This window comes from Pinus tabuliformis, chromosome Q (assembly GCF_031772625.1).
Source record: "Pinus tabuliformis cultivar Carrire ecotype Pingquan chromosome Q, CPIR1, whole genome shotgun sequence".
NCBI lineage: Eukaryota > Viridiplantae > Streptophyta > Pinopsida > Pinales > Pinaceae > Pinus > Pinus tabuliformis.
The window spans coordinates 916,070,643-916,093,784 of NC_142296.1; the positions used below are offsets into that span (position 1 = coordinate 916,070,643).

General features: G+C 41.6%; 1 protein-coding gene across 1 annotated transcript in view; it reads right to left on the reverse strand.

Moving 5' to 3' along the window:
• Positions 1-3,823: 3,823 nt before the first annotated feature.
• Positions 3,824-23,142, reverse strand: part of LOC149222445 (cyclase-like protein 3) — a 378,438-nt gene continuing 359,119 nt past the window's right edge. Inside the window, exon 6 of the mRNA XM_089385449.1 lies at positions 3,824-4,245. Within this exon, the coding sequence (XP_089241575.1) occupies positions 4,120-4,245 (126 nt within the window). The 3' untranslated portion in view covers positions 3,824-4,119. The remainder of the gene's footprint in view (positions 4,246-23,142) is intronic.

Genomic DNA, 23,142 nt, shown 5'->3' on the forward strand with positions numbered 1-23,142 from the left:
CCTGGAAACACCCCTCAATTGTTGCTTTCACCTGTAGTAGCTGATCCCTTGCTCCCCGGATGGCCCTTGGCCAAGATGGATGCTCACCTAAGCCCCACGAATTTGCTGCCAGAGGCCACTGCGAAGTCCCTCTGCCTAGAAATGCGTATTGCTGTGTGTACTGACTGGCTGGCTGCAAAACTCTGAGAAAATACCCTCAACCCTCTACCTTCCTTGCTCCCGAAACTCCCAGTAAGTTAGGGACCTCCTGGCTGGCTCAATCCTCTTCTGCATATTTCTGGCTGCCCAGAAAGTACGTAGTCCCTTCCTCTGCGTGGCTGGATGAACTGTGAATCGATGTTGAAACTCCTGCAACCTCTGTGGAACAACCTCCCTAGGGCGGGCACGGATAGTCCCCTGAAGTAGAGGTTGAATCTTCCCTGCGGAAGACTCGTGGCTAAACAACTGGTAGACTTGCTAAGCAGCAGAGCATACAAGAGTAAGTTTGTTTGTCAAATAATCAGAATGCTGGAAAATGAGAGCTCCATCCTCTTTTATCACTTTGGACCCCCTTAGCCTCTTATGGGCCCCTCCTTCCACTAGTTTGAATCCCCTCCAACGCATTCCTTGGCCGAGTTCGAATTATGCATGTGGTGGCCCCCACATTCCACTAGTTGCAAGAAATAAATCAAATCGCCTATAGTTCCTAAGTTCTGCGTGTCGGGTCCTCCTCCTAACCCAAAAATGATGCCAAAATTGTGTTGTTGTACCCCGTGACTAATTCATTTGAGAAAGGACATGACACTGACCTCCTAAGTGAAGTCTGGGAACAAGGATACAATTGAGATCAATCAATCATCAAATTTTATTCATTATCCATATTAGTATGCCCATAACATTAAATGAAATCACATGATTGCAAAAGTGGTTAAAAGTAACTACCAATAGATGACCCATCCTCCTTCAATAAGAAGTGCTAAATGGGAGATAGATTTAAGCGGAGCAATAGGTGGAGAATCCTTGCATAATTTTATGTTTTAATCATCATAGGTTTGTTGGTTGGTTGGTTGTCCAAAGAGGAGAAAAAAATTCTTCTAAGGGTTACCCACAAAAATGTGGGTAACAGACCCTAAAAAATGAGTTTAGTGTTTAGGACCCAAACATTGCCAATATCAAGTTCCTTTTTCAGATGGCCTTGGATGGTCACTTGGATGAGTATCCATTAAAGAAATCAAATAAATCAATGTACAAGTTGTGATGGAAGTTAAATGTCTTACAATTTAGTTTATGATCACAGGAGATAATTTTGTAGATAAACCTTATCTCATCCAATCATGGAAGTTGTCATTCTAATATTACACTATATCAACATCCACCTAGACATCATTGCTTATACTCCAATGAATAAGAGTTTGATTTGCAACCTCATTAATGAGGAAATACCTAGGGTCATGATGAGAAGTTTTGTTTAAAATTATAACAAAATAACTTTTGATTGAAATCAACAATATAGCTTTGAGCTTCAATGACCTTTCCATCTTATTTCCTCATATGCCTCAACGAAAAAAATTTTCTAAAGGAAGTAACCAATAATATACCCCCATATGTTAAAATTTTGTCACATGAAAAAACCATCAAAATATCTCTTGATATTATGTTATGCAATTTTGGAACCATCAAAATGCTCAAAGTTAGCTATAAGGTCAATGTCATCAATGCTCGAGAAACAATATCTACTTTCTATGATGGGCGATAAACATATCATATGCAAAAAAAAAATGATTATAAATCCAAATGGAAATTATTTAAAAAGTTGTAAATGTTTTAACCCTTAGGATGTATGAATGATTTTCATACCTTTAGAAAAATATTTAATAGGTTACATACCATATTAATTATATAACAACATGAGACTTATAAGTCTTATACTAATTTCACAAGTATACTGATTTCACAACCAATTAATTATCATGCTGGTTGAAAGCACCACTCCCTCGTGGATGACAGAACTAGCATAAGAATAAAGGTACACTAGACTTTATATGTTACCAAAAATAAATTCTCTTAACTAGTATGGGATAGGTTTTGTTGAGTGTATACAACTTATTTTATTGGACATGTTATAGGAAAACATGTGAAAGGTTATACTTTTATTTCTCTCAACCAATCTAAGGTATTTTTTCTAAGAGAGGGATTTATATTGTAGGAACAATTCCAAGGCACACAACCATTAGGTGCATCTAACTTATATTATTGATACACAACTGTTAAGCATATTTAACTTTTTAAGACATGCAATTTTTATTTCTCAACTAGTATGTGATAGCATTTTATTTATATTGCAAAAGCGATTCCAAGGCCCACAACTATTAGGCATATCTCACTAATATTATTGGGTGCACAATTATTAGGCATATTTGACTAATTATCAAGTATAGAACTATTAGTTGCATTCGACTTATTTTAATAAAAGGGTATATTTTTTCTAAAACCAATAAACAATTATGTTAATAAGAAACACCACTCCTTTATGGATGCCCCCATTAGCACAAATATTATGATATATTGATTTTTTTTCCATGTAATAAAGCACCCCACCCTCCAACTCAAGTGAGGGTAAAATATTCTTCAAGGTTCAAGGATATACAACAAGGTTCAAAGCCATTTCATCAATATACCCAATATGAGCTCATCATGTTGCTTGTAGGAATTGAATGTGGGTGGGGAGGATAACAATCATTCCTCCAACCACCCAAGATAACCCCAATTGACATGGTTATTGAAACTTATATGTTAGCGTGAACCGATTCTCTTGACCAATATGGGATAAGGTCTTTTATATCGAAAATCTTCTTGTAGAGATTCAAATTACAAAATCAAATTAACAATAAATACACTTCTATTATCATTAAAATAATTTGGATCTTATACAAATCTCTTAAAAACATCTCTAGCTGAAATTTTCCACCTAATTTCTTCTGATTTAACACTTGCCATTGTAAATCTTATCAAAAAATTAAAACAATGGTCACCATTGGCATTAGATTCATGGTGCATTAGAGTTTATATGTTAATGAAAACCAATTATCTAAACCAATGTGATATAAGTTTCATAGGGCACACCCAACATATTTTATTGGACATTTTTTAAGGAAACATGTAAAAGGAGTATATTTTTTTTTTTTTTTACGAGGTATTTATGTGATAGGAACAATTACAAGCTACACAACTATGAGGTGTATACAACTTCTATTATTAGGTGCACAATTATATATATATATATATCAACTAATGTTGAATAAGTTCTTTTATAAATACGTTTTTATGTTGTAAAAGCGATGCCAAGATACACAATTATTTAGGCACATCCCACTTATTTTAGTGAAAGGGATACATTTTCCCCACAACCAATAAACATTTTTTTTAAACGAAAAAATTTGATAGGGAACTAGCAACCTCCCTAAATATATGTAACAACCCACAAACCACATATATCAAGAACTCATAGTTCAACCTAGAACCAAAACATCTGGAGACCACCGGAACTGGAACCGGGATCCCAGACTCCAATGGGATGCCTATCCTTCCAGCCTTACTATGATGAGCCATGTCTCCAGGGGCTTGAACTCTAGTGGATGGGGGTGGTAAACCACCATCCCTATTACTCAAGCTAAGCACCCATTATGTTAATAAGAAGTACCACTATGTTGTAAATGTCTCCATTAACATAAATATCATGAAATGTTATAACTTATTTATTACAATAAATCAATCCTCTTAATTAATATAAAGTTGAATCTTTTATAAAGGGAATCTCCCTAAATCAAATTATAAAATCAACCTTACAATAAAATTATTTTTGTAAATTTGAAATATACACTTTAAATAATTTAACTTTTATACCATCCTTATGCAAGCATCTTGAACTTTCCCACTTAATATTCTACAACTTAAACATCTTCAATTATCAATCTTATCCAAAAATAAATTAAAACATTGCCCTCTTCATCCACGTTTGAACGATTTAAAATCTCTAATTTTCAAACTTAAATTTGTATACATTGGCCATGGGATTCACCTCTAATGGTCACATACATATCATGTAGATATACATCAAACTTTACTGATGGTCAAGATCATTTATCTTATTAAGATACACCTGATAGGTGACCCTTCAGAGCTGATCAATCTCAAAGGTAGGCAATGTAGGGAGTATATTCCGACCTCAACATCGTCTAGCTTCAAAGCTTCCACCAAGATAATATCCTATAAAACAATTTCATTGTAAGGTTAGAAAAATATTACCCAAATATTTTAGAATGTTGCAATATTTTGCTCCTAAATTTACAATGAAAAAACAATTTTAATGCAAAATTCTATATAACAAATGATATTCCATTATATAAGAAATATAGAACCTATAGGGAGTAATATGTAATCGACTGTGGTCCTAACCATGAAATAGAGGAAATCACAAAACTTGGAAGTATAGCAATGGATCGCATGCATGTTTACATTGTACAGTGATGAAATAAACTGATAACATGCATATTTACACTGATGAAACACTTTGAATTATCAAGCACATTACATTATTGTACTATTTATAACTGCAAGATTCAACCCTATTGACTTTATTGTATGAATATTTAGTAATAATATGACGTCATGTTTTAACACATATCAGCCCATTAATCAAAATTGAAAAAAAAATTCTGAAAATATTGTAAAACAAACTTGACAAGAACCTATAAATATAAACTAGATCGTCTACTTTGAAGGAATGAATTATTATTTTTTGATATATTGCACAGTCCTCAGGGTGAAATCATTTTGAACAAAACACAATTTTTTTATCTAGAGAATGTCTACTTCCATATTAAAGTCGTACGGGATTTGTTTGTAATGTATTTTTTCTGTACCGAATTGTATTTGAATTCGTCTTGTTTTCGAATCTTGCTGCTATTTGAGACGACTTTTTCAACCTATATGAAAAGTTATTCTACTCCAACATACTAACACCTTTCCATAAAATCTCTACTTTGAATGATCTGTGCCATATTGCCATCACCCTGGGATTCCATAAAAGTTGTTTCACATGGTATGTACCAAATTCACGTTTCTGCAGATTGAATCTTAATTTGAACGCAAATCTGGAAGATTCTGTTGTAGATTCAGGATGGATCCATTTCTAGATTAAAAATGCTAGAGGATCTACCTGAGGTACATTTCCATTTTTAGCAGAAACTTCACGCTGGCAACCCATGAGGTGTAGAATAGTTGGTTTGTGTTGATCTGTATGAGGTGTAGATCGCTTGATTGGTTTGTGTGGGGTGTTAGTTTTTGTAGCATTGGACAGATGTTCTAGTTTTGATTTGTGGCTAAGAGACTAAGGAACAGGTGTAGATCGCTTGATTGGTTTGTGTGGGGTGTTAGTTTTTGTAGCATTGGACAGATGTTCTAGTTTTGATTTGTGGCTAAGAGACTAAGGAACACCAGATCTTCAAAACCCAGAAAACGTTTTGCGAGATAAGCTTGTGAAACACCTTAATTAAATTAATTAATCATCATTTAAATTTTTCCTAAGTCTAACTTAGGAAAACTGGTTAGTTAATAGTAATTAACTAAAGAAATGCGAGAAAGCTCTTGAAACTCACAGATTGAGTTTAAGATGAACTTAGCCGTTGTTGACGGTTTAATCATGGTTGTTGTTGATCCGACAAGAGATTATAAGAGCAGGTCGATGAGGATGGAGATAGACACTTGAGCACAGTTGTGAGACACAAGGAGAACGAGTTCCTTAGCAAATTGAGCTATCTAGTTGCGGAGTTCAAGCGAGAAGGAAGCGGAAGCAAGAGGTTGTAGTAGCCGTGATTTCAATTGTCGGAGAGTCAGCAATAGGAGAGCTGCAATGTTTCTTTAGTGAGGCCACACTGAGGCAATGCAAAGGCTTCAGAGGACAGATCGATTCAATTGAAGAGGAGGTCGATTCAGTTGCTAGTGGCCAAGAAAATTTCCAGACAAGTGAGTCATCTCTAGAGGGAGGCAGAGTCAGGCAGATTGACAGATTCCGGGAAGCTCCTCAGGTAGTGCGAGTAGGGTTCGTGCTAGGCTTGTGCAGAGGCTGATGCTGGAGCATTCAAGTGGCCCAGACAGAGCCAAATTTTGGACGGGATCAGTGGTCGGGTGAGACAAATTGTCTCACAAATATTATGGCCAAATTATTTTGTTAGAGGATTGCCAATTTTGGCATCTAGACATTGTACTCAGATTTTGCTGCTACATAATAAAAATAAACCCTCATCTGTTGCACTGGTTTTCCCTTCAGGGTTTTTCTGGGGACTTTTGTCCAAAAATATTGGTGTCATTTTTATTATGTGTGCATCTATTTTTCTCAGTTCTAGTTTATTTTCTGCAGCATAATTTTTATTTTGAAGAATTACAGTGTGATTTATTCATTATTTGCCATAACAAATAAACTGCATAATTAATCAGTTAGAAGAATAAATTTCCAGTTGCTGCAATTTCAAGGAATTTTCACATGGTATCAGAGCATTGAAGATCAAATCATAGGCTCAGTAGCGAGGAGAAAATTTTGTAGTTTCAGAGGGAGTTCTGAGAAAAATTTCTCAGATATGCGCAGGCCACCAGGAAGTGTGAATTTGTAGATGCAGAGGGTTCGATTTCCAATTCCAGGCAGGAGGAAAAATCGATCAACCTCAGTTGTAGAGATTTGCAAGTGTGGATTTGCCGGATAGAGGGTTCCAATGAGCATATCAGTCAATTCGATCTGGATGCAGTTGATTTGCATCTAGTTTAGTAGCAGTGCAACACTAGGTTGAAGAGAAAAGCACACATAGGAAGAGGGATTTCTTATAGGGTTTCCAGATCCACTTTCAAGAGGAGATCCGAGTTTTCCAGTTGCAGTAGGTCGTAGCAGTTTTTCCAGTCATCCAGTGCGAGCTTCAGGAGCAGTAGATCATGTGTCAGATTTCGGAGGACTTCCGGAAGGTTGAGCAAGTTGTCCAGTTGAGGTAGCAAGCAGTGTGAGTACCGGAGAAGGGACATCTAGAGGCAGATAGTAGCAGATCTGGAATTCCAGAAGGGAGTGTGTGTAGCTGAGAAAGGTCGAGCAGGAAAGGGAGGAGATTCCTATTTATTTTCCAATTTTTGAGTTTTCACTGAGATGGCCGCAGTAGGTTTCTGAAATCATCAGGATAGACTTGATGGAGCCTCGAACTTTGGTATTTGGAAGGCTAGGATGCTATTCTTGTTGGATGAGCATGGCTTGAAAGAGTTCGCGACAACAATTGTAGTTGTACTGACAGACCCTATCCAATTCCACGAGTATAGGAAGGAGAAGCTGAGGACCACAAAGATGATAAAGGGTGAAGATGTAACTCTGTATCTCACCAGAATTCTAGAGGTCCGAGATGAACTAGTAGTTGTAGGGGAGAAACTAGAGGACAATGAACTTGTGCGAATAACACTAAATGGGTTTACTAGCAAGTGGGCCACATTCTTTCAGGGAATTACTAGACGAGACTGAATGCCTCATTGAGAACGCCTATGGAGTGATTTCACAGAAAAGGAGTTAAGGTTCAGCCTTGTCAAGGGTACTACCAACAATAGTGTGAAAATTTCAAGTCTGAAATCCTATTGCAGCAACTGGAAATTATTTTTCTAATTGTCAATTAATTTAACAATTTATCTGCTACGACAAATACCAAATAATTCACACTGCGACCTTCACAAATAAAACTGCGGAAAAAATAGCGCTACAAATTGAGAAAATTCTAGCACACACACATCAAAATTAACACAACGATTTTTGGACAAATGTCCTTGGAAAAACCCAACTTGGGAAAATCTGTGCAGTAGATGAGGGTTTTATATTATTACACAGCAGTAAGAAATTTTGAGTACAACTGGATGCCGAATTTGGCTATATCTTACAAAGAAAAACACTGGCAAAAATCTAGCAAGGAATTTTCCTCACCCTACAGGCAAATCCGGGCTCTGACTGTAGAAATTATGATGTAGATTTGCAGCTGCTCATGAAATTTTAATCAAGATCACAAGACAAAAACCTACTCTATTTCTCTGCGGAAAGTAGTTCACAATCTAGAACAAAAATGTTAGACATGCAATAAGAAATCACACACATGTAACAAGTATTTTTCCCGGGGAAAGAAAACTGCTAAAAACCTCAATGTCTGTTTGCATTAAATCAGAAGAATAGAGATGTATTACAATAGCTTTGCTCAGCTGAGCAAAACTTGCATGTGCAAAACCTATCTTTCTGCTCATTGAAAGGCTCTGACCTAGACTTAGTCAAATTTTACCTCTGCTTGAGCTCCTATTTCCTTGCGTTGTTCCTTGAGGAATTAGGCCCCTATTATTTAGGAAATTCCTCAAATTGATTGCGCAATTCCTTTAGGTTGATCCTTTGACTGCATGCAACACCTGTACACTCAAGACTAGTCTACAATTGATGTTACACTGCCTTGGAATCTCCACCAAGCCTGGGGAACTCGAATTCTCTACATGAACTAGCTATTTTGGGCTGATTGATCAGTTAACTGGATGATCACTGAGTTTGACTGAAGTATCACTGCTTAACTGACCTTCCATTAGTTCCTCCAAAAGTTGGAACTAGTTTAACTGAAAACAACCTGAGATAACTGATCTTGATTGCTACAAATTAGCAATCACACATGCAGAACTGAACTCTAACTCCTCCAACTCGAATTTATTGAGTAAATTGGGTGACACAAGCCATGTCACACAAGTTAACATCATCCAAGTTGTCTGTTGATGTGGAAATTTGAATTTTCTCAATTTAATCAAGGCAAAATCAAATTGAGAATTTTTTGCTGCATTTTTCAACACTCCCTCTCAACAAGAAAGGGATTATCAACCACCCCTATCTTGCACCTATGGAACTTGAAATTCCCTCTTGACAAGGCCTTTGTCAAAATGTCAACATCTTGTTCCTCTATCGGAATGTACTGCAACAACATTATCCGCCTCTGCACACAGTCTCGTAAATGGTGATACCAGATATCTATATGCTTGGATCGATCGTGAAAAACATGATTCTCAGAGAGCTTGATGCAACTCTGATTATCATAGTTGGATCCATCATCTGACCAAACAATCCAATAAGTATCTTTCTCATCCAGATTGCCTCACATGTTGCTTGACTTGTAGCCATGTATTCTGCTTCTGCTGAGCTGAGTGCCATAGATCTTTGCTTCCTACTATACTAAGAAACAACTATGGACCCAACACTGAAAATTCCACTTGATGTACTCTTCCGGTTTGATGGACTCCCTGCCCAATCTGCATCTGTGAAGCCACATAGCTTCACTCCCTCTGTCCGTCTGTACCAAAGTCAAAACTGGGTAGTGCCTTTGAGGTACCATAAAACATGCTTAGTTTCCCTCCAAAATAATTTGGTTGGCCTAACCATAGCTTGTCTTAGTTGGTTGACTGCATAGCACATATCTAGTCGTGTATTCATAAGGTACATCAATGAACCCACTAACTGCCGATAAATGGTAGCATCCACTTCCTCACATGAAGTGGCATCCTCCTTCCTCCAGTTGGTCGCTAGAGGTGTCTCCATGGGTTTGCAACTCTCCATGTGGAACTTCTGTAGTATCTCATTTGCATACCTGCCTTGAGAGACAAACAATTCCCCTTTGCCTTGTCATACTTCCAATTCGAGGAAGTAGTGCCTGAGACCCATGTCCTTCATTTCAAATTCTCTTGCAAGGTCCTCCTTACAAGATCTGATCAGTTGCTCATCACCAGTTAAAATCAATTCATCAACATATAAAACAATAATCAACAATTTACCTTCTACTAAGATATGATATAGATTTGCATTTGCTTCACTTTTGGTGAAGCCCAAACCAGTGAGATAGCTGTCGATCCTAGTGTACCATGCATGGGGTGCTTGCTTGAGACTGACAATGCTCGTTCGAGTCTTCACACATGAGACTCTCGATCAAAAATCTTGAAGCCTTCTAGTTGCTCGATGTACACCTCCTCCTCAATAACTCCATTTAAGAATGTTGTTTTTACATCCATCTGGTGGATCTTCCAACTCATTTGTGTAGCCAGAGCAAGAATTGATCTAATGGATGAGTACCTTGCTACTGGAGCAAAGGTATCCTCATAGTCAATTCCTTCAACTTGAGAGTACCCCTTGGCCATGTTACCAACCATTTTGTGGGTGATATCCCTAAGGGATTTTTTTCTTTACAATATGGTCCTCATCCAACAGCCCCTTACAGCAACCAACTAGCTCATTGTGCCGCTTCTTCGCCACCTGAGCCAGCCGTGTGGTTTCTCACTCATCTTTCATGATCGTATGTTTGAAGGTGGGCCTCCCAAACCTAAAGGTATGCCTTGTCATTTGGTAATTGGGTATTGTAGTTTACTTATCATGGAGACTTCTGGGCATGAATTAGTGGGGAGATTTGGCAGAAAGAGTGGGCTAGGTTTGTGTTCTTGTCCCCTAGACCTTTTGAGGATGTTACCCTTGGACCCTAGTCCCGTGGGATCTCTTTTATTGACCTTTGGGCTCTTGGGATGGTACTTCATGGGAAACCCCGATTTTGGTTGTGTGGTCTCGCTCTCTCATCCACATACATCACTCCCCCTCCGCTCATTATAAACCCATTCATCATTTCTCCCACCTGGGTCCACATTCCTCCACTAGGTCCACATAGGGTTAGCCTCCCCTTCCCCTTGCCCACACCTTGGGTTGGGCCTGGAATGATGCCCTAGAGGTTGATGCAGCGAAAAAAAGAAGAAGCATAATTGGCCACATTCAATAGGAAAATGTACGACAAAATGAAAAAGATGGTCGGGACAAACACATTTGGCACATGGGCAAAAGCCAATGCATGAGCTCTACCCCATTCTCATGGCCATCACCTTGGTTCCTATAGGCCTTAGATGGGCCTCCTTTATCATTCAGGAACCCATGATTGTCCCAATGTTTGGTGGGCAATGAACCGCCCCACCTCAAAGGGGTTATCCACTACTATACTATACATATCATGTTGTTACTCCTTTAGCCCCAAGCAGTTAACCAAATAAAAATCATAAAAGGCAAAAGGCATATGAAGAAGGGTGGAAAAATCAAGGCCAGGGTAACTCATGTACCACGATTGCTCCCTCCTATACATTATATACCCAAGTGTGAGTTGTCCCTTTATTAGCTACCCTTGTACCTTGGCATGTGACCCAGGATTGCCCCCTCCATCCCCTACTCTGTTCCATCACTTTATCACATGCCACCACCATTTGAAGGATGTACCTTGGACATATCATCCCCTTTAAAAGTATAAACCACCTAATAGAGTACTTGGTTAACCCCCCTTGGAGCTTGGAGACATTAGCACATGCTAAAGCCCACTATGGAAGGGCATGTCATTATGAAGTGCCCCCATGTTATCCATGGTTTGTAAGATCTTTAACTCGATTTTTTTAAATGACTTGTTATACTGGAAGGAAATGGGATGCATTGGATCTTACACAGGATTGCAGATGGTCTTAGTTTTGGGTTTGGTCTCCCTATACGGGGTCCTAACTCTCAAGAGGGCTACATTGGCACATGTAGGGTGTGTGTAGAGAGCCATGGGCCTTGACAATAGTAGACAACATTCCATGGATCCCCAAAGATGTTCAGATATTTCTCGAGTTTCATCTATTGGATGAGGAAGATGCACTTGGTTCACCATGCCCAGCTGACCCCACAGTTGTATTATGCACGTGGCAGATGACCCAGGACCCGTATGATGATGTGGCATCACTTATATCATCATATGAGACCTTGCAGATGGTCTACAGACACCTTCTATTTGGAGACCCATGAGAACACTTGTGTGCATCCACACCCATTGGGAGCACCAGAGGTTTATTATTTGGAGAACAAGGTGCCAACCCCTTGTCCACTACTTTTGGGAGTCTTATATCTTATTATGGCACCTATGTACTTCATCAAGCCTCTAAGAAGGCCCAACAACATGTACTGTTGATTGTTCGACCTCTTGAGAGGCTTATTCTTTTGTTTATTAGCTAGTTTGGTACGCTTGTCACCGAAAGTTAGTTATTTTGCACATTATATTATTCTAGGGGCCAATGTAGGCCTAATTAGCTAAATTGAATTCATTAGAAGTGTATAAATACAAGTGATGTGAATTCATTTTAGCATCATCAATTGGATTGGACTTGTACCTCTCTTGAGCATTTCACTATTCTTTTTGGAGGACGAATTTTGGAACATGGAATGAATTTTGATGTTTGGATTATTTTCTCTTGCCTTGGAGCTTCTTGATTGGCAAATTCTTGATGGTTGGATATATTATTAAGACATGTAATTGCAATTTAATGCTATTTTATTTTCTATTTTTGTCACATACATTGTTGTTGGGATTTCGCTCTACTAGGGCTAATTTACTGCATTCATTTATGCAAAGTTGTTGAAATTCGGTTTCTAGATAGTGATGCTTCATGTATGGGCCATGTAATATGAATGAATGTTCCTAGAGATGCTTCTTCATTGAAATTCATCCTGATAAGCCATCAATTTTGCAAAATGAAGTATAAAGTTCTTGAAGTTGCTTTGTTGCTGCCCTAATGTTATGCGAAGTTGCCTTTAAGGCCTCATTGACATAGAAAATTCAATGTCCATAGTCATAATTACTCTTGAGTCCAAATCTCCCCAAAGCATTAGGCATTGGTCCTCCATAGGTGATCACCTCAAAGCTTATTTCTTTCACCTTCCCCTCTTTTCTAGGCCTAGCCTACATAGGTCACCTAGGGCATCAATTATCTCATAATCTAGCCATCCAAAAACTTCGATTTTTGGTCCAAAACTGCGTTGGTGTGTCCTCAAGAAGCCCTGCAAATTTTATAAGATTCTGGTAATGGGATCTTGAGATATCGCAAGCCCTAGCTTGAAGACCGATTCTTGCCCCTGGTTTCCTTAGGCTAGAAACCTCACTGGGATCATTGCATTATCTTTCATTGAAAATTCCTTCCTTGATCCCCTTCTCCCCCTTGATTAGGTCAAGTATATCATTGGTTGCTAAACCCTACCCCCTTGACCTAACCTGGGTCCACTTGGTCCCGTGTGGTCCCACAACTTATTGAAGCCAATTTCACAAAGACCACTTGGAAGCCAAGTTTCCACAAGGATTTTAGGAGCTAAGAATCTTCTTGACAAGTCATATACTCAAACCCTAGCTCTTAGAATTCCCCTAAGCCCTTCCTAAAGAGCCTTTCATTTTGCTTTCAAGGCAAGCAAGCCATATATTTGAGCCTCTCTTGTGAATAGGCTTTTAGGATCACCTCTCATCCTATCATTGATCCATTCAATTTTGTGATCCTTATTATAATGGGTCTCCTCCCATCAGTGAAAGGCCGTAAAGAGTAGGGAGCCTTAGCCGAGGTGACAGTGGGCTATTGCTCCATTGTTTCCCTTGACCTAGTGGTAGCCCTTCAAGGATCCCCTTTTAGGACCCCTGCTAGTTTGAGCGGTAACATTTCTGGAGCCGTTGTCAGGGATATGAAACGTGTGTTTTTTCCCCATACGACATATTGACATAACATTATTGGTGACTCCATTAGAAGAACGAAGCCCTAGTTCTTCATTGAACTTTAAGGTCAATGCTTGTAGGGTGAAGCAAGCATTTTTTCTAGGCATCTTTAAATTCACCTTGGCGACTGCTACATATTTTTCATGTATATTTCAAATAGGTTGTCATTCTTTGATAAATTTCCCGCTTTGGACATTGCTAACGTCCGTGGGCACCCTAATCATGTCACGGGAATGATGGTACTTGGGGTGCTCATGTTTGATGGTGATCCACTCCGCAATTGGCCACGTAGAAAGATTTAATCCACATGCTTCAAGAGAGGAGGTTGTTCACCAAGATGTCCTTATGTTGTTGTTCATGGGATCTCTCGGTGGCCATAAATCATGGCTGCATGATCATGAACCTAAGAGCATCTCATCTATTGAGGAGTTCGTTGATGGCTTTCTTAGACATTTTCAAGTATGCCCCACATTAAGCATCCAATAGGAAGCCTTCATTTACCATCATTAAGACATTGAGAATCTAAGTAATAAGCAGGAAGATGAGTCCTCCTTGGGTCCACATGACGAAAAGGATGATTTTGAGAACGTGTTGGGAAGAATGAAGTTGAGACCAACCTTACCTTTCTCGAGGATATTACTCCTGATGACTCACCTTTTGAGAACCTTGAGGAAGGTGATCCCATTTGCCCCTTAGAAGATGACATTGGAGATTACTTCCATATTGAAAAGGAGAAATGGGAAATTGTTGGTCCTCAATTTGATTGTGCTCCTATTTACAACACTGACAAGGAGGATGAGGCTGAAATTGGTCCTCCCTTTCTCTCGGTTATTATTTATGACAACATATCCATTGATGCCCTTGGGAAGGAGAAATTTTATTTTCCCTTGAATAAAGAGGGGCAGTTAGAAGTGATCAATTTTCTTGTTAGGAAAGGCCCAATCATTGATACTAAGGAAATCAATAAGCCTCCAGCCTCTCCTAAGTATGATGCTATATTCAAATCCCTTGAGCCTTATGATTTTGGGGAAGAAAAACTTGTTGGATAGAAAACTCCACCCGCCTCTTTGCCTCCCTCTCTTGTTCATCATTTTGAAAGTGATTCCCGCACTGTTCTCATATGATCTCAAGTGACCTTGATCCCTTTCCCCTTTCTGAGTATAGTATCAAGGAAGAGCCCCTCATTGAATATTCATTATCTCCTTGGGCACCCCCTCAGGATCATGATCAATCTATAATTCCCCCTTTCCAGTGTGATCATCATGGGCAGCCTACTTGTGCCTCTCCATCTCATCAGTCTCCCTTCCCTACTAATCATAACCCTGTAGAGGTCATGAAATATGAGATAAATAATAAGGACCATAATAATATGCCCAAGGTTGCCATCCATAACAAATTTATGAGCCTAATCATTCACATCACTTGTATTTATACACTTCTAATGAATTCAATTTAGCTAATTAGGCCTACATTGGCCCCTAGAATAATATAATGTGCAAAATAACTAACTTTCGGTGACAAGCCCACCAAACTAGCTAATAAGAGTGAGAGTCTTAGCGTAGGAAGAGGCCTTACAGCTGAGTGCTCAGAGGCCTAGGGTAAAAGTCCGCAGCTGAGTGCGTGGACCCCTGCAGTTGTGTGCGTAGGGCAGATAGAGTCTGTACTGAGAATCTGAATCATCAATAAAGAGAAGTATTTTGAAATTACTGTGTACTTTTCATCTGCATGTGCATTTTTTACTTTGAATGTTGCGATTATGCTATGTTGAATACTGGGGTTATGAATTAATGCTATATTGATGCGCGAATCTATGTATTTTACTTTGTCATATGAACGCAAGTAAGAATATATGTTTACACAAAGATAACTGTAATGCATGTTAAAGTTAACCAATACTTAAGCTAATCTGGGTAGACACAGAAGTAAGGATAATTACAAAGGCACGTAAGCACCTGATCTATCTATTTAGGGTCCGCGAAGGACGATCGGAGACTTTCACGGAGGCTCCAAGGACGAATAAGAGAAGTACATTGATAAGCCCTAAAGGGCTTATCGATCTGCGCGAAGGCAGAGTGAAGGTCTAAAAACCGACATCACAACCATCTCAGGGTGCGGAAACTTGGTTCCTACATCCCCCCATACTGCTTCGGGTGAGACTTCAGTGCGCTTCGCAGATTGATGCCAAAAGGGCTAGTAGTGTAGGGATTTGCTTGGCTGCTTAACGCTGAACCTGGGTCAGGGCCCATCAAGCCAACAAATGGTTCCATTGTTGGGACCGGGATTTGCATAACGAGATGTGTGATGTCGCATCATTGGAATCCAACTAAGAAAGAGATCGAAGACTGGTTGGATAGAAAGATCCACGAACTCGCGGCGCAAGAGAACAGAAATCCGCGATTGACGAAAGAACAGTGGTTGGATAGATATCTGTACACAGAAATACACGAAATCTTCTTTTGTTCCTTCCTGATTGAGTTATATGAGTGGATTGCGAAGTTGGCAAACGGCCAAGGGAGGTGGAGGCTTGACAATTTGATTGTTTGGACACCGGAGTTAGTGCGGAGATTGGAAGCCTCTGAAGATAAGATCGTGCGTGCTGTCGACCATTGGCTCGACCGCATCATAGGAGGATTTGTGACAGAGTTTGCGGTCGATACTTTTGTTAGTTACAGCGAAGCAGAGCGCCGCTTCTTCAAAGGACCACAAGGTAAGTATTTGAAATCACTAAATACTTGGATTAAGATTCTCTTGTGTGAAAAGCGGGTCATGCAGTTACCTTGATGTTTGGAGCTACGCGAAGTGGAAGGTATTTCAGGGACGGAGGAAGAAAAGGTCCTGAGTATAGCCCGTTGATTGAGCCTCCTTTGAGTGACGACGAAGGAGCAGTGCAGTCTTCTCCACTGAGCGCTATTCAGCTGATAAGACAAGGGTTCCCGCGAATACCTACACCGCCTCCATCCTCGTCCCATCCATCCACACCGCCTCCATCCTCACCTCCACCACTCACCCCATCGCCCACACCACCGCCACCTCCACCACTGTTCAATATGGCGAACTCCGTAAAGCTACCTGTATTCAAGGGCGTAGGAAATGAAGATCCGAACTAGTTTTGGTTCGTCGCGAAGGCTGTATGGGAAGCTCAGGGTATCACGGATGACCAAATGAAGAAAGCCACGTTGGTTAGTGCTTTGTAGGACCGCGCACTAACGTGGTACATTAAGTACAATACTGATAACCCAACGTCTGCATTGGCATATACCCGGACTATGCTGAATAGAGAATTCAGTAGACCTAAGTCTCAAGCGCAATCAATTGTGGGATTTAAGGAGATCATGATGAAGCCTGGGGAGATGCCCTGGGATTTGGATCAAAGATTGAAGTGTACGATCCGTGAAGCCAACATGAACCTAACTGATGGGCAACACCGCGAATGGTTCGTGGCCTCGCTCTTGCCCCACCTAAGGGTTGCGCTATCACAACAAAAGATTGGGACCCAGGCAGAAGCTCTAGAAATCGCGATGAGACTGCATGAGACACCAATGCAGGATGCTAATCTGGGGGTTCAGCAAATTCACGTGCAATTGCAGAACCTTTGCCTCGAAATGCAAAGCCTGAAGAAAGACAGAACAGCTCGGCCGGAGGTGCGCGAAGAAGTCTGGTGCCTGAAATGCAAAGGTCAGGGGCATGACAAGGATCACTGTCCAGTCTTTGCGAACTATGTTGCAGCAGGGGGACCAATGCCTCTAAGGCCGGAGGCTGCGGTAAGGCCAAGTGCAAGACCTGCGCTATGGTGCGCTATATGCCAGGTAGCTGGGAAACATGCGATCGACAATTGCCATTTGCTGCAGAAATTCATACAAACACCACAACAGCTCTTCTGCAATTTCTGTCAATCAGTAGGTCATGACAAGCGCAATTGCCGTAGTTACAAATTAATGATGGACAAGACACCTGCATATAGGGTGCAGGCAGAAACACGGCCTTCGGACCAAGGTGCTGGGGGAGCGCAAGGTGAGTATCAAGGGCGCGGCCGAGGCTGAGTTGGAGGGGGGCCTGGTAGAGGTCGAGGGTAGCTGATTTGTTACAATTGTGGAGGACCAGGACACTATGCAAGAGACCGTCCGAATTCGATGCGACTGTACTCAGTTTGACCATGCAACTGAGGATTGCCCTATATTGTTGGCTAAGATTCGCGAAAAGGGGGCGCAACCGATGCAGAACCTCCAGATGATGAGGGTTGAGCCTCGCGAGGAAGACCCTAAGGTAAACATTATGCTACGGAGTGGAACGACGACTGGTGAGGATAAAGGGAAACAACCTGAGGAAGGTGAGTGGGTCGCAAAGCACCAGAAAAGGAGATTGAGTTCAATTTGGAGCGTGCAAAAGAAACATTTATGGAAGCAAAGAAAAACTTCGTTGAGGCCTCTACCTCAGGAAGTCAGGAGAAACCAGTTGAAGAAATAGACCCATCCATGATAAACACGTTCTTAGAGACTTGCACGAAACTGCTTCGCGATAGTAAGGCTGTGAAAGGATTGCAGGAACTAATCAATCAGTGCGCTGGCAAGGACGGCAGTACTGGCGAACCGTGTGTAGTCAAAAAGCTTGGCAAGCATAAGGCAAGGACTGGACGTGAGATGAGACTCACCGCGCAGATAGGGGAATACGAAATGGACCAAGTTATCTTGGATCTAGGGTCCGACGCGAATGTTTTGCCAAAGCAAACATGGGAAAGAATGGGGAGATTTGTGTTCGAATCAACAGAAAATTATCCCAATGGGGAGGCTGCAGGGGGTAACAATTGACATCGAAGGCACGAGCGCACTAGCGGATTTTGAAGTAATAGAGATTGTGGATGATAGCAATCCCTACCCTGCGCTCCTTGGAATCGATTGGGCCACTGACATGAATGGGGTAATCAACCTGAAGAAGCGAAAGATGATATTTGAAAAGAAATCGCTCCGCGTAGTGGTGCCACTGGATCCTGTAGAAGGACCACGCTATACAGAACCAGTCCGCGATTATGAAAGTGATGATGATTTGGACCAGATTTACAAGATAACGGCGTGAGACCAGGATTGGGTAAATCCAATAGCAGACGGGCGTATTGCATGGGACTGCGAGAGCTCCTGCACATCAGATTCGGACGAAGAACTAGAGCACTGGCAGAACTGGCTGCATGAAGTATCTACGCTGCGTTGTAATATGATGACCAAGTCATTGCGCTGTGTATCATCAGAGGTAAGGAATTTGCCTCACTATGATGGGCTAACTGACGTTGATTGCTTTTTGGATGCATTTGAAAGAGAAGTGCCAGAGAAGCATCGCTTCCAGGCCTTGGATTGGGCACTGCGCGCTACGCCCGCAAGATGGTGGGGTACGCACAAGGATAATTTCGGTGATTGGCGCGAATATAGGAGGATGATGAGAATACGTTTTGGACAACCGAAAGTACAGATGACAGACAAGTATGATGGAAGGGATGATCCGCGCGATCACCTAGCCAAATGGACTAAGGCTTATGGAGTGGAGCCCCAGCCTGAATGGGTGCATCTGTTTTGTCATACCCTGGATGTCATACCAATGAATTGGTACTTGGAAACAGAGCTCCGCCATGGCATTGAAGAATGGGACATCTTGCGCTAGGGGTTTATAATGACGTTCAACTTTGAGGATGGGTTTGATTGTATTGACGTGGCGCTACAAGAGGTTAAAGCAGCGATCTTTAGGATACCGCAGGATCCTTTGGACTTGATTCAACCTGATTGGACTACCCAGCTGAACCACGCGCTGGAATGCTATAATGTGACTGCTGAAGAAGAAGACAAGGATCCCAGAAAGATTAATATTCCGGAAACCGAGGGTCACCGTGAGGTTGAAGGACTGCAGATAGAGGATCCAGACATAACCGCGCCGCTAAAAACTAGATAGGTCAACATTGGCACAGAGGCGGAGCTGAAATTTGTGAAGATTGGGGACTATTGGGACGACGCGACAATAGATAAGGTCGCTGAGCTCCTCTGCGAATATCAGGATTTGTTCCCCACAAAGTTTTCTGATCTGAAGGGAATAATAGGAGACCTGGGTGTCATGAAGATCACCCTGAAACCGGACGCGAAACCTGTGAAACAAAGACCTTACCGCCTTAATCCGAAGTATAAGGAAAGAGTCCGCGCTGAGTTAGATAAGATGCTTGTGGCATGTATTATTGAGCCGGTGGAAGAATCTGATTGGGTAAGCCCAATAGTGGTTCAAGAAAAGAAACAAAAAGAAGAAATAAGGATATGCATAGATCTCCGGAAATTGAATGACGCTTGTGTGCATGATCCTTTCCCGACCCCGTTCACTGATGAGGTCCTGGATAATGTAGGCGGCCAAGAAGCATACTCTTTCACTGATGGGTTCTCTGGGTACCATCAGATCAAAATCGCGCCTAAGGATAGAAGCAAGACAACCTTCGTGACTGAATGGGGATGTTTTCAGTACACCGTGATGCCTTTTGGGCTGAAGAATGCACCAACGATCTTTTCGCGCATAGTCATTATAGCATTCAAAGACTTCATTCATAAGTTTTTGGAGGTATACTTTGACGATTGGACAATGTTTGGATTGGTCAAGTGCCATGTGGCGAGTCTGCGCTTGATGCTAGATACATGTATGTTTTGTGTCCCTTTTGGGATCTTGCTAGGTCATGTGTTATGCAGACAGGGATTGATGGTAGACCCCGCGAAGATCGCGGTGATAATCAACTTGGAGGCGAGGAATGTGAAACAGTTGCGCGGAACTCTAGGGAATACCGGATACTATAGGAAGTTCATCAAGAGCTATGCCCAGATTACCGTGCTTATGGAGAAATTGTTGAAAAATGATGCTACGTTCTGTTGGAATGATGAATGTCAAAAGAGCTTGGATGTGCTAAAAGAGAAAATGGTCATTGCGGCGATCCTAGTCTTCCTGGACTGAAAGAAGGAATTTCATGTGCACGTAGACGCATCATGTATTGCGCTGGGGGCTGTGCTGACATAAGCCGGTGAGGGAGAACTAGATCATCCTATAGCGTTTGCAAGTAGGAAGTTGTCTAAAGCAGAGAAAAATTATTCCACGACAGAGCACGAAGGATTAGCTATGGTGTACGCGCTCCAGAAGTTCAGGCACTATTTTTTGGGCAGACACTTTAAGATGTATATGGATCATTCCGCGTTAAAATACCTGGTCAACAAGCCTGTGTTGGGGGGAAAATATGTAGGTGGCTGCTGCTGTTCCAGGAGTACGACTTTGAAGTTATTGTGAAGCCAGGACGACTGAATGCAGGACTTGATCATCTATCGCGCATTGAAACTGGAGAGGAACCTACTAATTTGGAAGAAGGACTGCCTAACGCACAACTCTTTGCGGTGTGTGTCACGGACAATCACTTTGAAGATATTATCCACTTCCTGACGACAGGATCGACTCCAGAAGGTTATACAAGTCAACAGAAGAAGGAACTAGTAGTGCGTGCGGTAGACTTTTCTATCATTGCAGGGCACTTGTACAAAATGGGGTCAGACGAAATATTGCGACGTTATGTGCCTGACTTTGAACGAAGCAGCATCCTCGCTGAGGCTCATGGAGGAGCTACAAGAGGACATTATGCAAAGAAAGCAACAACGCAGAAGATTCTATGTGCTGGGTTGTGGTGGCCAACCCTGCATAAGGATTCGAAAGCATATTTTAGGGCATGTGACACATGTCAAAGGACTGGCAAGCTGTCGCAGAGGGATGAACTGCCTCTGATGCCACAGGTGACATTACAACCATTTGAGAAATGGGCGATTGACTTTGTGGGTCCAATTCAGCCTCCAGGAAAGAAGATAGGTGCACGGTACATGATCATCGCGACTGAGTACTTGACCAGGTGGGCGGAGGCACAGCCTGTGAAGGATTGTACCATGCTCTTCGAGCAGTTGTTTGAGGTAGTCACCTGCATGCAAGAAGATCCTACTGTACAGCGGCTGGAAACAGAAGCATGGGAGCTGCAGCAGCGCTACGACGAAGTCAAAGCGACAACGCGCATTGTCGCCATCACGCAGAGGTTAGCTAAGCTGTAGGAGGCCAAGGCGTTGAAAGAGCAGGTAGATGCAGCTCAGCACAAGGAAGTCGTGTTGGACGAGGCCTACTTGATCACGACCACTATTGAAGGCAAGTTGGCTAGTCTGCAGGAGACTCAGCAGAAGATTAAGTCAGACAACGCAGGGCTAGCAACAGAGCAGTTGGTCGAGGAGATGAAGCAGGCGACAACACAGTGCACCGCCGAGGTAGCAGTTGTCCAAGTCGAGCTGGGAGGTCTTCGCGACAAGATCTCCGCGCCAGCCGAGTGACTCGAGGGTGAGTCACCATGTTTGTGTTGGGGACCTGTTGGGAACGGGTCCCTTAGGGGTCAATTTTGGGGTTAAAAACCCAAGTTTTGGGGCAGAAGGCCCGAAGTTGTATAAAGAAATGTAAAGTCTCTGCATTTTGTGGTCGCGGAGCGTGAAGATATCAAGAGTCAAAAAGGGTTTCCGCCCTTAGTCTAGATAGGTTGTGTTGGCTTGATGAGATCCGCCCTTGGTCCGCGGACCATGGGATTGTATAAAATGGAGGTCTTAAGAGGAGTCTAAGTCAGTTTTAGATTAGAAAAGTGAAGTACTTGATGAGTTTGTAAAGAGCTAAGAGCGAGAGTCTTAGTGTAGGAAGAGGCTTTGCAGCTAAGTGTGCAGAGGCCTAGGATAGAAGTCTGTAGTTGAGTGCGCGGACTCCTGCAGCTATGTGCGCAGGGCAGATAAAGTCTGTACTGAGAATCCAAATCATCAATAAAGAGAAGTATTCTGAAATTACTGTGTACTTTTCAGCTGCGTGTGCGTTATTTAACTTTGAATGTTGCGATTATGCTATGTTGAATACTGGGGTTATGAATTAATGCTATATTGATGCGCTATGTATTTTACTTTGTCATATGAACGCAAGTAAGAATATATGTTTACGCGAAGATAACTGTAATGCACGTTAAAGTTAACCAATACTTAAGCTAATCTGGGTAGACATAGAAGTAATGATAATTACAAAGGCACGTAAGCACTTGATTTATCTATTTAGGGTCTGCGAAGGACGATCAGAGACTTTCGCAGAGTCTCTAAGGACAAATAAGATAAGTACATTAGGGCTTATCGATCTGCACGAAGGCAGAGTGAAGGTCTAAAAACCGACATCACAACCATCTCAGGGTGCGGAAACTTGGTTCCTACATCCCCCCATACTGCTTCGGGTGAGACTTCAGTCTGCGCTCTGTGGATTGATGCTGAAAGGCCCAGTAGTGTAGGGATTTTCTTGGCTGCTTAACGTTGAACCTAGGTTAGGGCCCATCAAGCCAACAGATCCAATGAGAGATTATAAGAGCAGGTCGATGGGAATGGAGATAGACACTTGAGCAGAGTTGTGAGACACAGGAGAGCGAGTTCCTTGGCAGATCGAGCTATCCAGTTGCAGAGTTCAAGCCAAAAGGAAGTTGAAGTAAGGGGGAGCAGTA